This window comes from Uranotaenia lowii, unplaced genomic scaffold (genome assembly GCF_029784155.1).
Source record: "Uranotaenia lowii strain MFRU-FL unplaced genomic scaffold, ASM2978415v1 HiC_scaffold_76, whole genome shotgun sequence".
Taxonomy (NCBI): domain Eukaryota; kingdom Metazoa; phylum Arthropoda; class Insecta; order Diptera; family Culicidae; genus Uranotaenia; species Uranotaenia lowii.
The window spans coordinates 11,031-33,750 of NW_026598711.1; the positions used below are offsets into that span (position 1 = coordinate 11,031).

The 22,720-nt window shown below is 34.8% G+C and overlaps 1 protein-coding gene across 1 annotated transcript; it reads right to left on the reverse strand.

Annotated features, from left to right (window-relative positions):
• Nucleotides 1-352: 352 nt before the first annotated feature.
• On the reverse strand, nt 353-1,272 carry LOC129760775 (fatty acid hydroxylase domain-containing protein 2-like). The gene is made up of 2 exons (XM_055758438.1): nt 557-1,272; nt 353-494 (listed from the first exon to the last, which is right to left on the reverse strand). Exons 1-2 carry the CDS (start codon nt 1,270-1,272, stop codon nt 353-355), a joined length of 858 nt encoding a protein of 285 aa, XP_055614413.1.
• Nucleotides 1,273-22,720: the final 21,448 nt, after the last annotated feature.

Consider the following 22,720-nt stretch of genomic DNA (forward strand, 5'->3'; position numbering starts at 1 on the left):
ATTGGAGACAAGGTTTCGAAACATAGCTGTAGCAAGAGACAGATGGGTGAAGAGAGAGATTTTTTTAGGTCAATTTTTGAAATCCGAATTAAATGGTTTCTGGAAGCTGAATAGTAGGTCATTAAGACTTGTTTTGCAACTTAAAAGTGTCGATAAGAACGTTTCCCAGGTTTTCCTTAATTAGATAAATATAATAACACTAACGCTGTCCTTAATGACCTGAGGCTTAAGAGATGTTGTAATCCTTTGATCGAGAGTAAACTTTTTCGGTTCCAAAGTGCTAATACTGCTAAAGAGATTTTATTCGTCGCCATGAAATTGCTATCCAACACACAATCAAATGATACATCGTTCACTTATCCGGAACCACTTCCCGTGCCGATTTAGTGCTCCACAAGAACCGGTGCCTCAGATACTGTTTGCTTTTTCGGTACTGCCGGTCGGTTCCGTGTAGCCTATCCAGGTATCCGAACGTTCCGAAACATTCCGTAAACCTACGAAAACATCAGATTTTAGTGACTGGGAAATTTTTTGGAACTGCAGAGGATGAACTCACTTGGCGTGATGATAATCGTGAAATTCCGAACTCGGGAAAAACGGAAAGTGGTACCCGCAGTGATCCCGGATCGTGTTGATGATCACCAGCGGAAACCAGAGGGCCGCAGTCGCCAGATGGCTCTTCATAAGGTGAATTCCGATAATTGGTGGGATCATATTGCTGAAGATATGCTCTAGTGGGTGGCAGTACATAGCTGCCCAGGCAAAGGGAGCCGTCCACTCGTGGTGTTTCTTGTGAATGTGTCTGTAGAGGGGCTTCAAATGAAGAATCCGATGGACGTAGTAGAACCCGATCTCGGCAAAGAACAACGAGATGGCCAAATCACGCACTACTACGAAGGCACTGGGAAGCACTCGAACATCCGGAAGATTATTTTTGCCAGCGGTGTGATACCCGATGTAGGTCAGAGGAATCCCGATCACGGTTTGATTGAACAAAATGGTCTTCATGACTTTCCAAAGACCTTCCCATTTGAGGGGCTCGTTCATACCCGGTTGAGTTTTGTACTTCCTCAAAAACCTCGGCCTATTGGTTATATCCATCAGCACGAAAAAGGCTCCGAAAACCCAGAAGAACCCATTGACCCAGGTTGTTAAAGCCCAAACGTACAGAAACTCCGGATCATCACCAATCGTGTCCAGAAGAGTGTTCCATCGATCCTGAACTACACTGCCGGAAGTGTTCCAAATCACGTAGTCACCTAACGCGTCCATCGTTGCACCACCTCAGCCAAACACCGTTTGAACTCGACTGATTAAACTTAGGTGACATTTTCCGCCAGATATCTAACGATGAAAACCGCGATGATCTCGTCAAACAAGCCAAAGTTAGATAAGTGTTTTGGATAAGCTCTGAGTTAACAAATTTCACTCGCGCGCCCTACATTTATCATTTTTTCCAAGTCACCTTTCAATGTCTTCTGAAGTGGTATCGATCCCCGGTGACACCCAGAGCTTCACCAAGTTTGAGTTGAAGAAACTCAACTTTTTATAGACAAACTTGATCTTCGTCCAAAAACTATGGGTGTAGAACTGGATACGCGATAAGATAGCAACGGCTGTCTGTCAGTGCCTGGTTGCTGATATCGGTTAAGCCGCCCGGAACGCATGGAGCTTATCCGTGAACATCAATTACGGAGGTAACTGGGGTACATATAAGGAATGCCCTTCGATGTGGCATTTGGAATTCTATTTTTGTCGTTCAAGTGGACCAGACCCGGAATTTCCCATATCATTCCCATATTGATTCTAGCTATCATTATAATGCTGTGCATTTTTCCAGGCAAAAAATCTTTCGGTTTTGGTAGAAAAAAGTGCGCTCTACACAGAAAAAAAATCTGAATCCTTAACAACACTGAAATTGAAAACCTGTATCATTACATGACGTGGAACTCGATTTATTGATGTAAATTTACAAATTAAAAAAAGTTGAATCCTTAACAGCACTGAATTCATATGACACAAATATTACTTGACACGGAACGCGATTATTTGATGTAAATTTACATCACATATGATGTAAATAAAAAGAAGCATCACATACGACGGAATTTTCAGTGCGAATTAAATATTACACGTCTTTAATATTTTACATGTCTTTAAATTTTACACGTCTTTTGAAGTTTACAGACGTGGAATATTCAACTCGCACTGAAAATCCCATCATATGTGATGCTTCGTTTTCGTTACATCATATGTGATGTAATGGAAATAGAAATTTCTTAAAATTACACGACATGGAATGTGATGAGGACATTGAATTTCAATTTAATAGGATCAGACAAATTTAAACAAAGTGTCAAGTCAAAGTCGTGCACCAAAAAGTATTTTTTAAGCAGTTTTCCCGCGATTAAAGTTCCCAGAGATCTTCGTGAAGCAGGAAGCGGTGTTGGAAGCAGCTCCAAGTTATTCAACTTTGGATCCGGTCTTCGAGAAAAAATATAAGTGTGAATGTGACTCCTAATATAAAAAATTGTGAGATTAAAAAAATCATTGTCACCAAATGAAATAAACTTAATTAATAACAAAAAGGTTTTATTTTTATTATGACATGAGATAATTCCAGTATTGAATCATATGCCATATTCGTTTTCATCCTGGTGGTGCACCGGTAGTGCACCAAGTGCTGTCAAAACGTTTTTTTTATATGAAGATGACAGCAGTTGGTGCACAACCATCTTTCCACCAGATGAAAACGAATATGGCAATAAATACCAATAAATAAAACAAAACAGATTCCAATTGGAAAGTTTTTTCTCCAATATTCAGTGGTTTTATAATTTACATCATTTTTATTTTACATGTTGCCATACTTTACATCATTTTTTATTTTACACGTTGCAACATTTCACTGGCGTGTAATTTCCAACTAGCACTGAAAACTCCGTCATATATGATGCTTCTTTTTATTTACATCACATGTGATGTGATTTTACAGATTTTTTTCGTTGTGTGTAGGCAAATTGATACCGAATATTTGAGAACTTTGACAATTTTGTGAAATTTGACAATTTCGCCATTTTTGGAATTTTCGGCAATTTTGACAGTTTTGACATTTTTGACAATTTTGACACTTTCACAATTTTGCGATTTTGATATTTTGATAGTTTTGACAGTTTTAACAATATTGAATTTTTTAAAAAAAATTTTCAGTTTTGACATTTTTGATATTTTTGTAATTTTTGTCATTTTTGTCATTTTTGTCATTTTTGCCATTTTTGTCATTTTTGTCATTTATGTCATTTTTTGTAATTTTTTGTCATTATTGTCATTTTTGTCATTTTTGTCACATTTGTCATTTTTGTCATTTTTGTCACTTTTGTCATTTTTGTCATTTTTGTCATTTTTGTCATTTTTGTCATTTTTGTCATTTTTGTCATTTTTGTCATTTTTGTCATTTTTGTCATTTTTGTCATTTTTGTCATTTTTGTCATTTTTGTCATTTTTGTCATTTTTGTCATTTTTGTCATTTTTGTCATTTTTGTCATTTTTGTCATTTTTGTCATTTTTGTCATTTTTGTCATTTTTGTCATTTTTGTCATTTTTGTCATTTTTGTCATTGTTGTTATTTTTGTCATTTTTGTCATTTTTGTCATTTTTGTCATTTTTGTCATTTTTGTCATTTTTGTCATTTTTGTCATTTTTGTCATTTTTGTCATTTTTGTCATTTTTGTCATTTTTGTCATTTTTGTCATTTTTGTCATTTTTGTCATTTTTGTCATTTTTGTCATTTTTGTCATTTTTGTCATTTTTGTCATTTTTGTCATTTTTGTCATTTTTGTCATTTTTGTCATTTTTGTCATTTTTGTCATTTTTGTCATTTTTGTCATTTTTGTCATTTTTGTCATTTTTGTCATTTTTGTCATTTTTGTCATTTTTGTCATTTTTGTCATTTTTGTCATTTTTGTCATTTTTGTCATTTTTGTCATTTTTGTCATTGTTGTTATTTTTGTCATTTTTGTCATTTTTGTCATTTTTGTCATTTTTGTCATTTCTGTCATTTTTGTTATTTTTGTCATTTTTGTCATTTTTGTCATTTTTGTCATTTTTGTCATTTTTGTCATTTTTGTCATTTTTGTCATTTTTGTCATTTTTGTCATTTTTGTCATTTTTGTCATTTTTGTCTTTTTTGTCTTTTTTGTCATTTTTGTCATTTTTGTCATTTTTGTCATTTTTGTCATTTTTGTCATTTTTGTCATTTTTGTCATTTTTGTCATTTTTGTCATTTTTGTCATTTTTGTCATTTTTGTCATTTTTGTCATTTTTGTCATTTTTGTCATTTTTGTCATTTTTGTCATTTTTGTCATTTTTGTCATTTTTGTCATTTTTGTCATTTTTGTCATTTTTGTCATTTTTGTCATTTTTGTCATTTTTGTCATTTTTGTCATTTTGGTCATTTTTTGTCATTAAGTCGTTTTAGACATTTTTGACGTTTAAAACATTTTTGACAATTTTGACATTTTTGAAATTTTTAACGTTTTTGGCATTTTTACCTTTTTTGACATTTTTGTCATTATTTACACTTTTGACAATTTTGACAATTTTGACAATTTTGACAATTTTGACAATTTTGACAATTTTGACAATTTTGACAATTTTGACAATTAAGACAATTTTGACAATTTTGACAATTTGACAATTCCGACAATTTGGACAATTTTGACAATTTTAAAAATTTTGTCAGTTTTGACAATTTTGACAATTTTGACAATTTTGACAATTGTGACAATTTTGACAATTTTGACAATTTTGACAATTTTGACAATTTTGACAATTTTGACAATTTTGACAATTTTGACAATTTTGACAATTTTGACAATATTGACAATTTTGACAATTTTGACAATTTTGACAATTTTGACAATTTTGACAATTTTGACAATTTTGACAGTTTTGACAATTTGACAATTTTGACAATTTTGACAATTTTAACAATTTTGACAATATTGACAATTTCGACAATTTTGACACGTCTGTCGCTCACAAGAATAGATCAATGACGGATTTTGTTTTGTTTGTTTGCCTAGTGTTGCCAAAATAGTAAACGTCGCCATAGTTATTTATTTCATTTTATTTCAGTGTTGCCGAATACAACTATTCTATTTTTATTTTATTTTTAATTAAATTTGATTTATTTTCTCATTCATCTCATCCCTACAAATGTGCTTTAGTTTTCTGGAATCGGCAGCTATCCGGAACGGGTCACTCCGGACCCGAAATCGGAGTTTCAGGAGGATCAGAAAAACGTAAGTCTAAATACGATCTAACCTTGACATCTTTTTCGTTTGTGTGTTTTTGCCAAGGTTCCATAGACTGTTGCTTGTTATTCATGTTTTTCAATTTGATAAATCACTAAACAGAGTTAGGATTTTGAAGCATTTTTAAAAAGTACGGGAACTGTATTGTCACCCTGTACATATTGTAAAAAATCCCAAGGATAAAACTAAGTCCAAAAACTATAAAAAAGCTCCCAATGCCAAAAATGGATACCTGTATCCAATGTCCATAGACTATCGAATGAACCGAACGGAATATAAATTTTAGTCTCAGTTACTACCGGATTGTCACCGGCTATGTAGGTTCAAACGCTAAACCAAATCCCAACAGAAGTCTAAGGTTATCAAACATAATCGAAGCAGGCTTGCGGGAAGCCGTACATTGTACGGGCGTAGATAAAATGATACAGTAAGGAACCGAAAAAAATCAAAACAAATAATGTTATTCCACGCACATCGTTGACCAAATAAAAAAAAAATGCGAAGTGCACAAACCGAAAATCAGATCCAAATAACTTAATTACTCTGCAACCGATAAAAAAACAACAGCCAGCTCCAAGTTGAAAGAGAAGTCGAAAGAGAAAAAAAAAACTGATATCTGTCCCCTGTTTCGGTACGATGCTCAACAGGGCATACTTTGATTAGCGAAGTTCAAACATGTCTGTCGTATGTTGAATCTAAATATGCAGGTATCTCTGTCAACATTGATAGTGCGCTGTTGATAAAAAAAGCGGGGAAGCAATTGATGTTTATAATCTTTCCCCGATTTTGTCCTTCACGCGAGTAAGCCAAAATTCCCACGCCTGCTACAGCTTGTCGCTGCGTCGGCAAAATAAAAATAACCGAAGTCGGTAAAATTTCTTACCGATTTTTTTTTTCCGATAAAACAAATATTTCTCGCGTGAGCTTTCATTACGTCGTATGAAAAAAAAATGTAAACAAAGAGTTTTATTACAAAATACAAAAACTGACATAAACTAGTCGCATCTTCTTTCCATTTAGAATATTTGTAGCCTTGACAAAATATTCTCTATGTGAAATACAAATTTTTAAGTTGTTTTAATAACTTAGATGTTTCATTCGACGTAATGAAAGCTCACGCGAGATTAGAAGATTTAATTTGTAAATAATATTCGCAAGAGACTGAAGCAACTCTGTACCAACACGTGAAAAGGATCTATCTCCAAAAGTAAACAAAAACCATTTTCAGTACCTTATGATAGGCCAACAGTTGCCCTACTTAACGGTAAAACTCTTTTGAGAAAATAATATTCCGTTACATTGAAAACTCAATTTGAGTAAAGGATCTATAAACATTCTAAAACCAGAACTGCCATCACATGGATATACACCCTTTACTCCGGAACGATTTTTCGCTACTATTCCGCAAACAAACTCAAAATAATCAATTCGACTCTTTATTCAACATAAAAACATAGTTGCAAATGTATGCGAGCTTATAACTAAAGCTAAAAATAAGAAAATAGCAAAGGGTGTATAAACAGGTTAGACAAAATATTACGTGAGCTAGGTTCTATCTACGATAGCGCGTTGTTTTTTTCATGAAAATTGATATTCGTCTATTCTAACTAGGGATGGTTCTTAAAAATCGTTTGTCTTTCATAAAAACCAAAAATTTTAAGTGATTTTTAATTAGGGTTTAAAAATAGGTTGTTTTTTTCAAACGCGTTTTTCTTGATACGCCATATATGGAGATAGATGCTTTTTATGTGTTGGTAAAGATTTGACACTTTATTCAACATAAAAACATAGTTACAAATGAACGGGAGCTTAAAAATGCTAGAAATGAGAAAATAGCAAAGGGTGTATAAACAAAGGAGACAAAATATTACGTGAGCTAGGTTCTATCTACGATAGCGCGTTGTTTTTTCACAAAAATTGATATTCCTCTATTCTAACGTATAGAGGATGCTTCTAAACATCGTTTGTCTGTCAGAAAATGCAAACATTTCAAGTGATTTTTAATAAGCGATTTAAAATAGGTTGTATTTTCTTCAAACGCGTTTTTCTCAATTCGCCATATATGGAGATACATCCTTTTCACGTGTTGGTACAGAACTGTCAAATCACATACAAATGAACCGTTGTCAGTTCGGAAATTTGCTTCTCGTTCGTCGGCTCCATAGCTGACATTTTTAACATCCAACTCGACAGATGTTTGTTTACAAAAAAAAAAAAACTAATTCTATTTCAAAGGAGGCGTAAAATTACCCATGGAAGGTGATAAGGAAAGAAAACCAATCACATTTGTCGCTGGAGGAAAAAAGCGAAGTTAGACGTCGACTTACCGGACGCTTCCCATCGGGGTTGGTCATGAAAGTTGGTATCGATTACTGGATGCACTTCGGTCGATTGGAACCGGTGACGTTTTGTCGAAGATTCCGTTGCGCTAGTCATCAGAAAAAAAAATAACAACGACGAACATCTAGCTCGCGCAACTTTTCGTCTCGGCTTTCCGTTAGCACGATTCGTTTTGAAATCGGACGTAAACAAAATCACGTTCGTTTTCATTATCACCGGCACATTTCGTTTGCCGAATCGCAAATTTTAGCTGGGTGCCATTTTTGCCCCATTTGTAACTCTATGACGCAACAACAACAACACTGACTGGCTTGCTTGTAACCCACTGTAATCCAATTTCCCAAAAAAGGCGGCGACAATCTTTCGCGCTGCCTCACAAGTTACCGGTCGATCGACCTTTGGCGTGAAACTTTTTTTGTTTTCAAATTTAGCGCGATAACTGATTGCTTTGATTCGTTCCCGTCAAAACTTTTAGGATTGCTTCGATTCAATCGGAATTATTCACACATTACAAAAAAAAATCACTCAAAACATAAGCAAATTTCGCGCCATATGATTCATCACCCGATTTGATTCGTTGCAAATCCTCACCCGGTCAATTCCACGCGGATACTGAACGAATTGCGCCTGAACTAGCTGGCGCTGGCACGTTGCAGAACCGAAGACAACGTCCGCAGCCGGCGACTCGGCGGCTGCACAACAGGGAATGAACGAGCAGAATAAGTAATGAATGAACGGGTTTTCGCGCTGGGATTTTGCATTTTTACTCGGATTTGTCGTTAGCACAGGTTAGCACAAGCTTACACCGCAAATGCTCTTCAAGAATGTGTGCAAAGGGGAAAATTCAGGGGTCAACTGGAATCCAACCCGGGCGAAAACACACAGTTTGGGTAATAGACAAAAGAAAAGAAAACCAAAAAAAAGGTAAATAAATACTTCTGGAACGTAACGAAAAAAGTAAACATACGAAAAAGAGCCAACGAAAAAAAGCGGAACATAATTTGGCGGATGGAAATGGAAGTGACACAGTGGAGCAGAGAGCTGATGAATCAAATCACTCAGAGCATAACGGAAAGCATTATCGTCGTTGTGGTTGTTTTGCTTCTATCGACTCTTTCTTTTCGGATCTGATTGTTTGGGGTGACTCCGTATTAAGACGAAATTTTAATACAATGGAACCCGTTGATTGGACTTAAGAATGGTTGAGCGGTTTCGTGATACGGATCCCGCTGGGACGAAATTACACGGAGCCATTCTAAAAAACAAAAAAGGAGGAGAGATCTCTTGAACATGAATCAAAAAGACAGAAATAATTTGCTATCTAAGATGAGCGATAGGATGAACGATAAATGATAAGCAATAAACGGTGTAAAATCACATTTTCGAAGGTGATGGGAAGTATTAGAGAAACAAGAGATATCAAAGAAGGAAAGGACATAAGCCGTAAATATCATGAATTTCTCGAAAAAGATACAACGGGTCATCGGCAGGACTTGAACCTACAATTTCCGCTTCAGTACAACGGCGCGTTAGCCAATTATACCATGGTGAACGTGGCAAAATAGGCTCCAGTATGCGTACATGTCGAGCTCCGTCGGTCGACCGCTGGAACTTCTCCAAGTACCTATATCTCGCATGTGTTCTTTGCTCACTATTGATCTCTCTGTTGTTTCTTTATCGCCACCCATCGATTGCTTCGGGTTTGCCGCTATTTACGGTCATATGAAGAAGCCAGAAGATTCAGCGGTCGACCGACGGAGCTCGACATGTACGCATACTACTGGAGCCTATTCCGTCACGTTCACCGTGGTGTACCCAATAGGCTGACCCCAAATCCAAAACCTGTAAAATGTTATGCGCTGCAGGCTAAAATTGATCCTAGGTCTAGTGCAAGGTCTCATGCCAAATTTGGGCCAGATCGGATCACGGGAAGGGGTCGCACAACGAGCCTGAAGTTTGTATGGGATTTTGAGACATTTTGTTCGGGAAAAACATGAAAACCCAGTTTATCATCAATAACTTTGGTTTCCTTCGGCCGATTTCTTCTGAAAACAAGTTTTCTTAAAGCCCAAATTATGACAAATATTTTATCCCAAGACTATAATTCGATTCGAGTTAAGATAAAAAATTATTAGGCTTTAAAAATGGGCTAACTTTTTTAAGAGCGGTATAACTTTTATACTGAATTGATGCGATTGACATGTCACAAAAAGACTATTCAGAGAACTTTTTGGAACCTCAAGGCTATTTAAGGAACTTTTTGGAACTTCAAGCCCATGGAAGGCTAGTTGAGAACCAGTTTGTAACTTTAATACTGAATGGATGCGACATGTCACAAAAATGCTATTTGAGGAACTTTTTGGAACTTCAAGGCTACTTAACGAACATTTTGGAACTTCAAGTCCATGGAAGGTTGTTTGAGAACCAATTTGTAACTTTTATACTGACATGTCACAAAAAGGCGATTTGAGGAACTTTTTGTAACTTCAAGGCTATTTAAGGAACTTTTTGGAATTTCAAGACAAAAAAATAAATAAATAAATAAAAAAAAAAGACCACGGAAGGCTACTTGAATCCCAATTTGTAACTTTTATACTAAAAAGATGCAATTGACATGTCACAAAAAAGGCTATTTGAGGAACCTTTTGGAGCTTCAAGTCCATCGAAGGCTATTTGAGGAACATTTTGTAACTATCATGATTGCATTCATGGTAAAATGTCTTTAATAAAAATAATGATAATAATAATGATCTCATTTCCTTTGGAACCTTTGTTCAGCGAAATTCGAACTTTGGAGGCACGCGTTTAAGTAGATATGGGACCTTTGGTTGCTTGGGTTGGGACGGTATCGTGAACATTTTGTGAGCTCGTTCCATTTAAGTCTATGTTTCAGAAAAATATTTTGGAAGTTCAGCGGAGTTTTTGTCTATCTTCAGAAGGAAAAGAATGTCAAAAGTCCCCTGAATCTACTGGCAACAAATCATCCAATGCATTTTTTTTTTCTTTTTTTGCCAAACTTTGAATCAAGGTTGTTAAGTTTTCGTTGACGGTATTCAACCATTATTTTTCAATGAAGAATTTTGAAAATTGATTACAGTTCTCGGCCGGCAGTGTGATTTTGTCCACCGGACCCGGTTTTCACCCAGGTTCACCCACACAGAAGAGATCAGCTGTTTGAACGCCATCCGCCATCCGCCATTATTTGATTTTGCAAATAATCTGAATGAACCCGGGTAGTTTTAAACAATATCTTTTTATCTCGGTCAGATTTGACTTTTTTCTTTATTGGATTTATTTGGAAGCCTGGATATATGTATAAAGGAAATCTTAAAATAAAGATAATCAAAGTTTAAAGCGATACTTTTCAGCATTATTATCCTGTACGATCTACAGTAAAAGATACAGTAAGGTTTTTTTTTACACTGATATACGTACCACGTAAAAAAACCGTGTCAATTCCCGAAAACCGTGGGAAAAAAATAGTGCTAATTGCGGAAAACCGTGTTAAAAAAGACCATTCAAATTCTGTAGCTATGAAATTTTAAACAATAAGACATGTTACTTGACACTTAAGACCTGAGACTTGAGACTTGACTAGACTTGAGACCTGACAATTGAGACAACTGATACCTGGACCTGAGATGGGGGACTTGAGACCTGAGACCTGAGACTTTCGACATGACAACTGAGACCTGAGACATGAGACAAGAAACAAGAGACAAGAGACATGAGACATAAGAAATGAGACTTGAGGCATGAGACATAAGAAATGAGACATGAGATATGATACATTAGAAATATAAGATTTTCCCTACTTCAGAAATTTCTCAGTGTTTCCCGTTCAAAAGGACTCTTTTCCGTCAAAAATCGTATTTATTCGCGAAATCCGTGTAAAAAAACCCGTGTCAAATCACGAAAACTGGGTAAAAAGCCGTGTAAAAAAACGTGTAATAAACCGCTTAAAAAAACCTTGGTGTAGGAATACAATAACAAAATTGGCTCAAAACAAATAAAAAAAGAGTTATTTTCAGAAATGAAATAAAATAGTTGATTGAATTTCATTGAATTTTGAATAGAAACACGCAGAATTATTTATTTCAGTGTAGAAGCGATAAAACGATAAATCAACGACATCGAATATCTGTCAAATGCCATTCAATCTCTTGAGAGAGAGAGAGCAACATCTGAGTGAGAAGAGTGAAAGAAATGATGACCCAACGGTTAAACCGCACACAGAGTGGCATCGGAGAGTCATTCTGGAAAGTGACTTTGAGGAGGAATGTTCTTGCGAGTAGAAGTAGAGTAGAAATGGATAAAGTGACGCTCAATCCCGACAATGGCGCATCGGCTCCCGAAGCCGGGAAATCTTCAAGTGCTTCAGAGAAGAGACCAGCGGAAAAGTCTACGAGTGCTTCCGCGAAGAAACCAGCGAAAAAATCAAGTGCTTTCATCAGCAAACCAGCGGATAAATCATCAGGTACTTCCAGTGGGAAACCAGCGGATAAATCATCCGGTGCTGCCGACAAGATCTCAGCGGAAAGAAAATCGTAAGTATCCATTGCAAACAATTAGTAACGCCATGCAAAACAGATAAGGAGGATTCAAGAAAAAATATGTGATTCAAAATTAAAATTAAAAAAAATATGAAAGGCTGTTGAATAGTTTTCAAAAAGTGAAAATTCTTTACATTATCGTAAAATTGTGAAAAAAAATGCGGAAAAACTATGGATATTAGCTGTTCAAGTGACTCTAACAGAAAATCTAAAACAAAATGGCGGAAAATTAGGTGTGTTTAAATGAAGCTGGAAAAAAATGGTAACAACTGTGCCTATGTGACACTGGAAAAAAGTAGAAATTATGAAAAATGCGGATAAATTATTAGAAGCTGTTCAGGTGACACCAAAGAAATAAATTTAAAACTAAATGGCTGAAAATGGGGTTAATGTGAGAAACTATCTAGAATCAGCCACTGACCAAGACCAAAACATAACCCAGATTCGAGATGCAATGAACACTGAGATTTTGCATCAGGGTCTAAAGAAGTTTGAATGCCATAAAAATAACCTGCATCATTTCTAAAGACGAACGAATTGTTTTACCATCGGCCCTTCGACAAAAAGCATTGGCTTCAGCTCATAGTGGGTGAAGCCGCAATGAAGCGCATTCTGCGTGGGTATTTCTGGTGGCCAGGAATGGCCACAGAAGCCATCAAATATGTAAAAAGCTGTAACACCTGTACTATGCTTGCTAGAAAAAAATCCACCAATTCCCCTGTCGAATAGAGAAATGCCAAACGAGCCTTGGGAGATACTTCAAATTGACTTTCTGTCACTCCCTGGAGTTGGTTCTGGTGAATTTCCAATAGCCATTGACACGTATTCTCGTTACCTCTCAGTTGCTGAAATGAGAAAAACGGACGCAGAAACGACAAACTTGGCTTTGATGCAGATCTTCCAGCTATGGGGACTACCGAAAATAGTACAGAGCGATAACGTGTATTTAAGATTTCATTTTATACTCTTTTGATTATGAGAGACGTAGTGTGTATTTATTGGGTTTTAATATTTCTAAATTTGATGAATTTCTTTTCACAGTGTGATTTGAACTGACATTTGTTTGTGTGTTCTTAAATTCACAGCCACAACATAACCATCTAATTCACAGCGCGTATTGTCGGATAAAAGTTTTTGGAAAAAGTTCAATATGGGAAAGTGCTCTTTTAGAGATGATTGGCTGAGAAAACCAGACAGAACTGGTTCCGTTGTTGATGACTGGCTGAAGAAGCATGGCGAGTCAGATGCGCATTGCTCGGTATTTAAAAAAAAACTTTAGTGTTGTGAAAGGATATCAAGCTGTAGAACAGCACTCCAGCGGCGCAAAACATCGCGCGGGGATCACGGCTGCAAAAAATCCCAACCAAATGAGGATTGGAATTCTGCAACCATCCCCAAGTACCAGTGAGGGATTAGGAAACCTGAAACTTTACAGTGCAAGCGATAATGCTACCAAAGTGGAACTAGTTTGGGTGTTAAAAATGCTTGCATCGGGATTGCGTCTTGTGATGAGATAGCTGCGACATTCCGGGAAATGTTTTCAAATGTTCCTCCAGAGTTTTCGAGTACCTAAGCCAGTTATTTGTTGATGGACGCTTTAGCTCCATATTTCCGGCAGAAAACGTCTAGAGAAGCTCAACAATCGTATTACACCGTATGTTACGATGAAACAATTAATTCCGCGGGTAGGAAAGAGCTCCAAATTCTGGAATGACGATAAAGTTGTCGTACGTCATCTTGTAACCTATTTCATCGGATCTGCTAAATCAGAAGATATTAAGAGTGGATTGGATTTGGCTTTGGATAGTGCTGCTCTATCGAAGGATAATCTGTTGATGCTTGGTAAATATAAACAAATAAACAATTAAAACATGAATACTAAATAATGATAAACTTTCAGGAAGTGATGGACCGAATGTCAACAAAAAGGTGATGAATGAGGGTATGTTGAAACATCGTGGGAAACCATTATTAAATGTGGGATCATGCAATATTCATATATTGCATAATGCTTTCCTCAAAGGATTCGACGAAGTAGGGCATGATGCGTCTGAACTCATCTCACTGGTCCACACATTTTTTGAAGATTGGACTTCAAGAAGAGAAGATTTCCAACACATACAACAGGAAACAAATACACCAACCCACCAACCCAACACCAACACCAACCCGAATACACCAAATACACCAAGCACGTCTCATCAAGGTGGATAACGCTCGAACCGGCAGCAATGAGATTGGTTGAACAATGGACTGCGTCAAAAAATACTTTGAGGAATTCATTCCAAAGAAACAAAAGACCCTGGAAAAGTCTTAATCGAATTCCAAGATAATAAAACTTTTAAAGAAACTGACAATGTTAGCAGTACTACATTTCATTGTTTGTAGTGCACGCGTGTTCACAAAAATTTACCGGTAAGTAATGGATGAACATCAATTATAAAAATTAATACTAAAATTGGTTTTTAGGACTATTTCAGAAAGAAAAACCTTTGGTGCATATGTTACATATGGAGCTTGAGGAGCTCATTCGCACTCTTGTTGTACGGGTTTGCAAACCTGACAAGATTTCAGGTAAATTATCTTTCTCTGAAGACATGTTCGACAACGTTGCCGATCTGCGCTCCCAGAATGACGTAATCTTGTCTCAGGAAAGATCATCAGCGCTTTCTGAAATGAGAGAAATAGACCGTACAACTTTTTGCTATCAAGCCCGGAAGCACTATTTAGCAACATGCAAGCATGTTATAAAAAAAGTCAGGTATAAACAATAATATTTTTAAATATTGTCGTTGTTTACACCTAATGAGCGTAAGAAAAGTGAAAGCGCTAAATACATCAAAAAGCTCGCTAATGTCATGCCTATGAACATCCCGGTGGACGTTTTACTCGATGAGTGGAATCTTCTTAACCTTGAAGAAGACAATTCAGAGATTCTAGACAAGAGAATCGACATTTTTTGGAATCAATACCTCAACAAAAAAAAAACAAGGATATGTAAAATATCCGACCATCTCAAAAGTGGTGAAGGCCGCTCTAACTATATCCCATGGAAACGCGGATGTCGAAAGAAATTTTTCAGTCAGTGGTAATATCTTGACAGATGGTCGAGCCTCAATGACAGAACGAACTCTTAATGCTTCATTGATTGTGAAAGATGCTTTGAGATCATATGATAACCAACCGCATCGAGCCCCTATTGATGCTACGTTGATAAAAATGGGTCAGCAAGCACATCGAAGCTACAAAACCTACCTAGCAGGAAAAAGACAGGAAGAAGATTAGAAAAAGAAACTTGATGACGAAATGAAACAAAAGAAAGTTGAAGAGGAACATTTGAAACAAAAACTTATTGACAGCAAAAAGCAATTAGAGAAAGAAGAAGAAAAGCTAAAGGAGCTTCGCCGACAAGAGGATGAAAAACGTCGTACAGCTGAAAAGTAAGTTATCAAAAATGCATACATTATTTTTATTAAATTTCGTTTAATTTCCAGACTGTACAACGAAGCCAACGATCGGCTTAAACAAGGCATCGCGAAAAAGGATATGGAAGAAGTAGGCCTGGCGCAAAAGGTGCTGCGAAACTTCGCAAACAGCAAGCAGCTACTAAAAGGACTGCTGATGATATGCAACAAAATGTTGATAAGCAAAAGAATTCTATTTTGACTGCCTTTGCTAAGAAATTTAAGAATTAACTGTCAACCAATAAACAAAAGTTGATCTTTATATCGATTTTTATCATTTCAAAATAACAGTTGAACATAAGATTAGGTCACTATTTCTACCCTAATTTTATTTCAAAGTTACTATTTCCCCCCTACTTTTTTGCCTCACGGTCGCTTCTAGCCCTGTTCAATGACGAATACAAATATATATATTTTATGTTCCTTTTTTTCTCTTGAAGTGCAAACTAAGAAATAGAAAGAAAATTTAGAGAAGAGGGGCGGCAATGTAGGGAATACAATAACAAAATGAATTGATTGGCTCAAAACAAATAAAAAAAGTTATTCTTTTCCGAAATGAAATAAAATAGTTGATTGAATTTCAAAGTTTCGAATAGAAACACGCAGAATTATTTATTCCAGTGTAGAAGCGATAAAACGATAAATCAACGACATCGAATATCTGTCAAATGCCATTCAATCTCTTGAGAGAGAGAGAGAGCATACGAAGTGGCATAGGAGTGTCATTCTGGAAAGTGACTTTGCGAAGGAAAGTTCTTACGAGTAGAAGTAGAGTAGAAATGGATAAAGTGACGCTCAATCCCGACACTTGGTGTACACGGATACATCAATGTTACTATTGGATATTTTATAAATTATCCAACATCATTCGACAAGTCTGTTACGGAATGAACTTAAAAACTAATTATTCGGGCTATTAGTCCTATTCGGTCTAAAACTTAGCTCAGCTATTCGATGAGCCGAATATTCGGCTTAACGGTTTTTGGACGGTATTCTGCGCCGAATTACCGGCTGGCCGAATATTCTGTACATCTCTATTATTTACCAATTTGTTCATGATTATGACATTAGGCAAATAAAGGGTGATACGGTCAACATTTGGTCAATATCAACTTGACGTATTTCTTTCAATTTTGCATTTAAAAAACAAGAATGTTGCTCCTATTTTGATTTTGGAATTTGCTCTTCAGTTGTCAAAATGCTGTCCAAGGAAGAAGAGCAGCGTATCAAAATTTTGCTCGCGCATCGCGAAAGTCCGAGCTACTCGCACGCAAAGCTGGCAAAATCGCTAAAAGTTGCCAAATCAACCGTTACAAATGTAATTAAAGTGTTTGGGAAACGTTTATCCACAGCCAGGAAGTCTGGATCGGGGGGAAATCGAAAACCGGAAGCTGCTGAGACGACAAAGAAAGTTGCCGGTAGTTTCAAGCGAAACCCAAACCTCTCCCTCCGAGATGCCGCAAATAAGCTTGGTGTATCGTCTACAACCGTGCATCGAGCCAAAAAACGAGCCGGACTATCGCCTCACAAGAAGGTAGTGACTCCAAATCGCGATGATAAACAAAATACGACGGCCAAAGTGCGATCCCGGAGGCTGTAATGGTTGTGGTAATGGACGACGAAACCTACGTCAAAGCCGACTACAAGCAGCTTCCGGGACAGGAGTTTTATACGGCAAAAAGAAAGGGGAAAGGTATTTTCAAGCACATGAAACTGTAAAAGTTCGCAAAGAAATATCTGGTTTGGCAAGCCATCTGTACCTGTGGCTTGAAAAGCAGCGTTTTCATAGCTTCCGGGACTGTCCACCAAGAAATTTACGTGAAAAAGTGTTTGAATAAACGTTTGCTGCCTTTCCTGAAGAAACACGGTTGTTCCGTACTGTTTTGGCCGGATTTGACATCTTGTCATTACGGTAAAAAGTCCATGGAGTGGTACGCCGCCAACAACGTGCAGGTGGTTCCCAAGGACAAGAACCCTCCCAACACGCCAAAGCTCCGCCCAATTGAGAAATACTGGGCTATTGTCAAGCGGAACCTAAAGAAGACCAAAAAAACTGCTAAGGACGAGCAGCAGTTCAAGGCAAACTGGCTTTCTACGGCGAAGAAGGTGGACAAGGTGGCTGTACAAAATCAGATGGCAGGGGTTAAGCGTAAGGCCCGGAAATACGGATTCGGAAAAGCGGAAGCCTAACTGAATATTTTTCCTGAATTTTATACTAATTAAACTTGAAAAAGAAATTTAATTTGATTTTTTGACTGTATCACCCTTTACTCGACATGGACTCATTAATGATAACGCAGTTTGGCTCCAAACGAATCTGTTTGATTTGCTTAATCGTTCAACATTATTGTAGTACACCAAAAACAAAATTTCGAAGAGAAGTTCTACCTGAAAAATATTTTTACTTTCAAAATTTTGTTGAAGAAATAATAAATAATTAAAATTTGAACATCAATTGGAAAAAAAAGGACATTTAACAATATATAGTTGAATTTCTTTGCGTGTAAGTACAACGATGAATCGTTTCGAGCGCGGGGCCATAAACCTAACGAGGTGTTAAATTATCGTTTTTTCGCTTGTATCCTTCCATCTCAATGGAAGGGCTTTTTAAGCTTCCAGTTGACCTGATGTAGGTAACGATATTGTACTTTCTTCTTGCTACGGTCTCTCTGCAATCGGCCGAGCTGCCGGAAATCACGTGCTCTGATTTTCCGGATCAGTCCGTCCATTCATTGAACGTTCCTTCACACGTGAATGGATTTATTTTCTGAATTGTTGCCGATCCTACATAGAGAACAGATGTTGTCTTAAGAAATTGAACATCATTGTTAGTCAAATTTGAGTAGCTTTAATGTATATTCTTTTTGAAACCAAAACTGACATCAGATTTGCTTCTTTAGAACATCTGATTTAGGAGTTTTGTACGAGGAAATTCCGGTAGAATGTCTAGACAACTTATCAAATGCGAAAACATCACTTTCACTTAAAGTAAAAAAAAACTAAAACCGTACAGTGACGCAAACAAAGGCTGAACAAAACTTGAAATTTATTCAATGACCAGCCCTTAAAAAACTCGTTCAGTACGATGATACTGACAGATGCAATCAACCGGTATCTAAAACGACGAATCTTACAAATTAGCATATACGCATAATAAGGCGGCTAAATATAACCTATCAAAAAGTAGAAATAGCATACAAGCTTGATTTTTCAAACAAAACTGAAGGTTCATCATATTGGCGGTTTCGGTTTGATATGTTTTTAATATCAAACAATCTGTCGAAGGGAAAATTTATTATTCAAAACGCCCGGCAGCACGCGGTTTATAGATTTCTTAGCATCTTGATTGGAAGGTATTTAGGTAATATATGATTTATGATTATGGCGCTTTAAGGATGATTCGAGCCCTTGAATTTGGGAAACCTCATCTGTAGTTAAAAAAGAACAATACCACGGTTTAATTAAAAAATCACATAACACGTGTTAGGTAATCAATCATTTTTTGAATAACCTTGTTTAAATTTCATCTAATTTTTCTTACAATATGTTTCCAAATATTATTTATAAAACGGGTTTTACCGAAACATAAAGCGAAATGGTTAGAAACAATACTTAACATTAAGTTAAAACTAATCTTCAACTTTTCTGAAGATCTACCCTTTTAAGAGAGACTCATTTTTTAATGTGTTAAAAATTAAGTTCTCAAATTATTAAAATGAAACCTAAACGAATCTAATAATAAAATTGGATAAAAATCAAATGGAAATGATACATAAAAATAAAAAAAAAATCCATCCTCAATTTCAATAATTCTTAACCTTAAAATAATTTGAAAAATCTGTTTGTTTTTTTAAACAAAAACTGTACGTTTGATTTTAAAGGAAATTGAGAAAGACATCACCCTTCCTATTTGGATCATTAATATTTTCGATTATTTTAAATCAATTTGACAGTAGAATCAACTATGAAGATATAAAGAAAACTTTGACATACAAGATTTAAAACAAAAATTCAAATTATAAAATTAAGATAAAAAATCTGGAATCAGAAATATCGAGATAGTAATCCATGGTTTATGAATTGGGGTTAAAAATTCCGAATAACACAATGAAGGAAAAATTATCACATTATCACATAATCGGATGCCCTCAGTTAAAAAAAACCCTAACTATTTTACCTACTGCTGGTTAAAATTGGTCACACCGTTTAATCTTTCTGATAGATGCACTTTCGACTTGATCGCTAACAGGGTATCTAACTGGCACTACACTTCTCGAAACACTGATCTAGTTGGGCTTTTTGGCAGCTTCTCGATGGTCGGTCGCCCGCTAGTCTTCGCCAGACTAAATTGAACCGAAAACTTGCATGACAACGATAGGCCCTCATAACAATCAGTGAAGCCGAGTTTTTACAGCTCATAATTGCCGTTTCGTGGGCTAAGTAGGCGAACACGAAAGATGAAAAGAAACAAAGCAATCCTAGCAGATCGAAAATCTGCTTTCGGCCTAAGGTTTTCATCCCCTCCACATTCATCCGCGTGAAAATCCCTCTAGGACGCACTTTCAAACGAATTTTTTCGACCCTTCCATTGCCAAGAAAATTTTATTCTTCAAAATCATTTTTATTAAAAAAAATTAAAAATCATAAATTTCAAAAATAACGAAAACTTGGAAATTCAGACTTTTTTAACAATTCTGACATTTCTGCAATTTTTGACATTTTTGTCATTTTTGTATTTTTTGTGATTTTTGACATTTTTGTCATTTTTGTCATTTTTGTCATTTTTGTCATTTTTGTCATTTTTGTCATTTTTGTCATTTTTGTCATTTTTGTCATTTTTGTCATTTTTGTCATTTTTGTCATTTTTGTACATTTTTGTACATTTTTGTCATTTTTGTCATTTTTGTCATTTTTGTCATTTTTGTCATTTTTGTCATTTTTGTACATTTTTGTACATTTTTGTCATTTTTGTCATTTTTGTCATTTTTGTCATTTTTGTCATTTTTGTCATTTTTGTCATTTTTGTCATTTTTGTTATTTTTGTCATTTTTGTCATTTTTGTCATTTTTGCCATTTTTGTCATTTTTGTCATTTTTGTCATTTTTGTCATTTTTGTCATTTTTGTCATTTTTGTCATTTTTGTCATTTTTGTCATTTTTGTCATTTTTGTCATTTTTGTCATTTTTGTCATTTTTGTCATTTTTGTCATTTTTGTCATTTTTGTCATTTTTGTCATTTTTGTCATTTTTGTCATTTTTGTCATTTTTGTCATTTTTGTCATTTTTGTCATTTTTGTCATTTTTGTCATTTTTGTCATTTTTGTCATTTTTGTCATTTTTGTCATTTTTGTCATTTTTTGTCATTTTTGTCATTTTTGTCATTTTTGTCATTTTTGTCATTTTTGTCATTTTTGTCATTTTTGTCATTTTTGTCATTTTTGTCATTTTTGTCATTTTTGTCATTTTTGTCATTTTCGTCATTTTTGTCATTTTTGTCATTTTTGTCATTTTTGTCATTTTTGTCATTTTTGTCATTTTTGTCATTTTTGTCAGTTTTGTCATTTTTGCCATTTTTGTCATTTTTGTCATTTTTGTCATTTTTGTCATTTTTGTCATTTTTGTCATTTTTGTCATTTTTGTCATTTTTGTCATTTTTGTCATTTTTGTCATTTTTGTCATTTTTGTCATTTTTGTCATTTTTGTCATTTTTGTCATTTTTGTCTTTTTTGTCATTTTTGTCATTTTTGTCATTTTTGTCATTTTTGTCATTTTTGTCATTTTTGTCATTTTTGTCATTTTTGTCATTTTTGTCATTTTTGTCATTTTTGTCATTTTTGTCATTTTTGTCATTTTTGTCATTTTTGTCATTTTTGTCATTTTTGTCATTTTTGTCATTTTTGTCATTTTTGTCATTTTTGTCATTTTTGTCATTTTTGTCATTTTTGTCATTTTTGTCATTTTTGTCATTTTTGTCATTTTTGTCATTTTTGTCATTTTTGTCATTTTTGTCATTTTTGTCATTTTTGTCATTTTTGTCATTTTTGTCATTTTTGTCATTTTTGTCATTTTTGTCATTTTTGTCATTTTTGTCATTTTTGTCATTTTTGTCATTTTTGTCATTTTTGTCATTTTTGTCATTTTTGTCATTTTTGTCATTTTTGTCATTTTTGTCATTTTTGTCATTTTTGTCATTTTTGTCATTTTTGTCATTTTTGTCATTTTTGTCATTTTTGTCATTTTTTGTCAGTTTTGTCATTTTTGTCATTTTTGTCATTTTTGTCATTTTTGTCATTTTTGTCATTTTCGTCATTTTTGTCATTTTTGTCATTTTTGTCATTTTTGTCATTTTTGTCATTTTTGTCATTTTTGTCATTTTTGTCATTTTTGTCATTTTTGTCATTTTTGTCATTTTTGTCATTTTTGTCATTTTTGTCATTTTTGTCATTTTTGTCATTTTTGTCATTTTTGTCATTTTTGTCATTTTTGTCATTTTTGTCATTTTTGTCATTTTTGTCATTTTTGTCATTTTTGTCATTTTTGTCATTTTTGTCATTTTTGTCATTTTTGTCATTTTTGTCATTTTTGTCATTTTTGTCATTTTTGTCATTTTTGTCATTTTTTGTCAGTTTTGTCATTTTTGTCATTTTTGTCATTTTTGTCATTTTTGTCATTTTTGTCATTTTCGTCATTTTTGTCATTTTTGTCATTTTTGTCATTTTTGTCATTTTTGTCATTTTTGTCATTTTTGTCATTTTTGTCATTTTTGTCATTTTTGTCATTTTTGTCATTTTTGTCATTTTTGTCATTTTTGTCATTTTTGTCATTTTTGTCATTTTTGTCATTTTTGTCATTTTTGTCATTTTTGTCATTTTTGTCATTTTTGTCATTTTTGTCATTTTTGTCATTTTTGTCATTTTTGTCATTTTTGTCATTTTTGTCATTTTTGTCATTTTTGTCATTTTTTGTCAAATGTCAAAAATGTCAAAAATGTCATAAATGTAAAAAATGTCAAAAATGTTAAAAATGTCAAAAATGTCAAAAATGTCAAA

Coding starts and splice junctions, on each gene's coding strand:
- LOC129760775 (XM_055758438.1), bottom strand. CDS start 1,272: ATGGACGCGTTAGGTGACTACGTGATTTGGAACACTTCCGGCAGTGTA. Junction 495..556: donor CACGATTATCATCACGCCAA/GTGAGTTCATCC, acceptor ATGTTTTCGTAG/GTTTACGGAATGTTTCGGAA.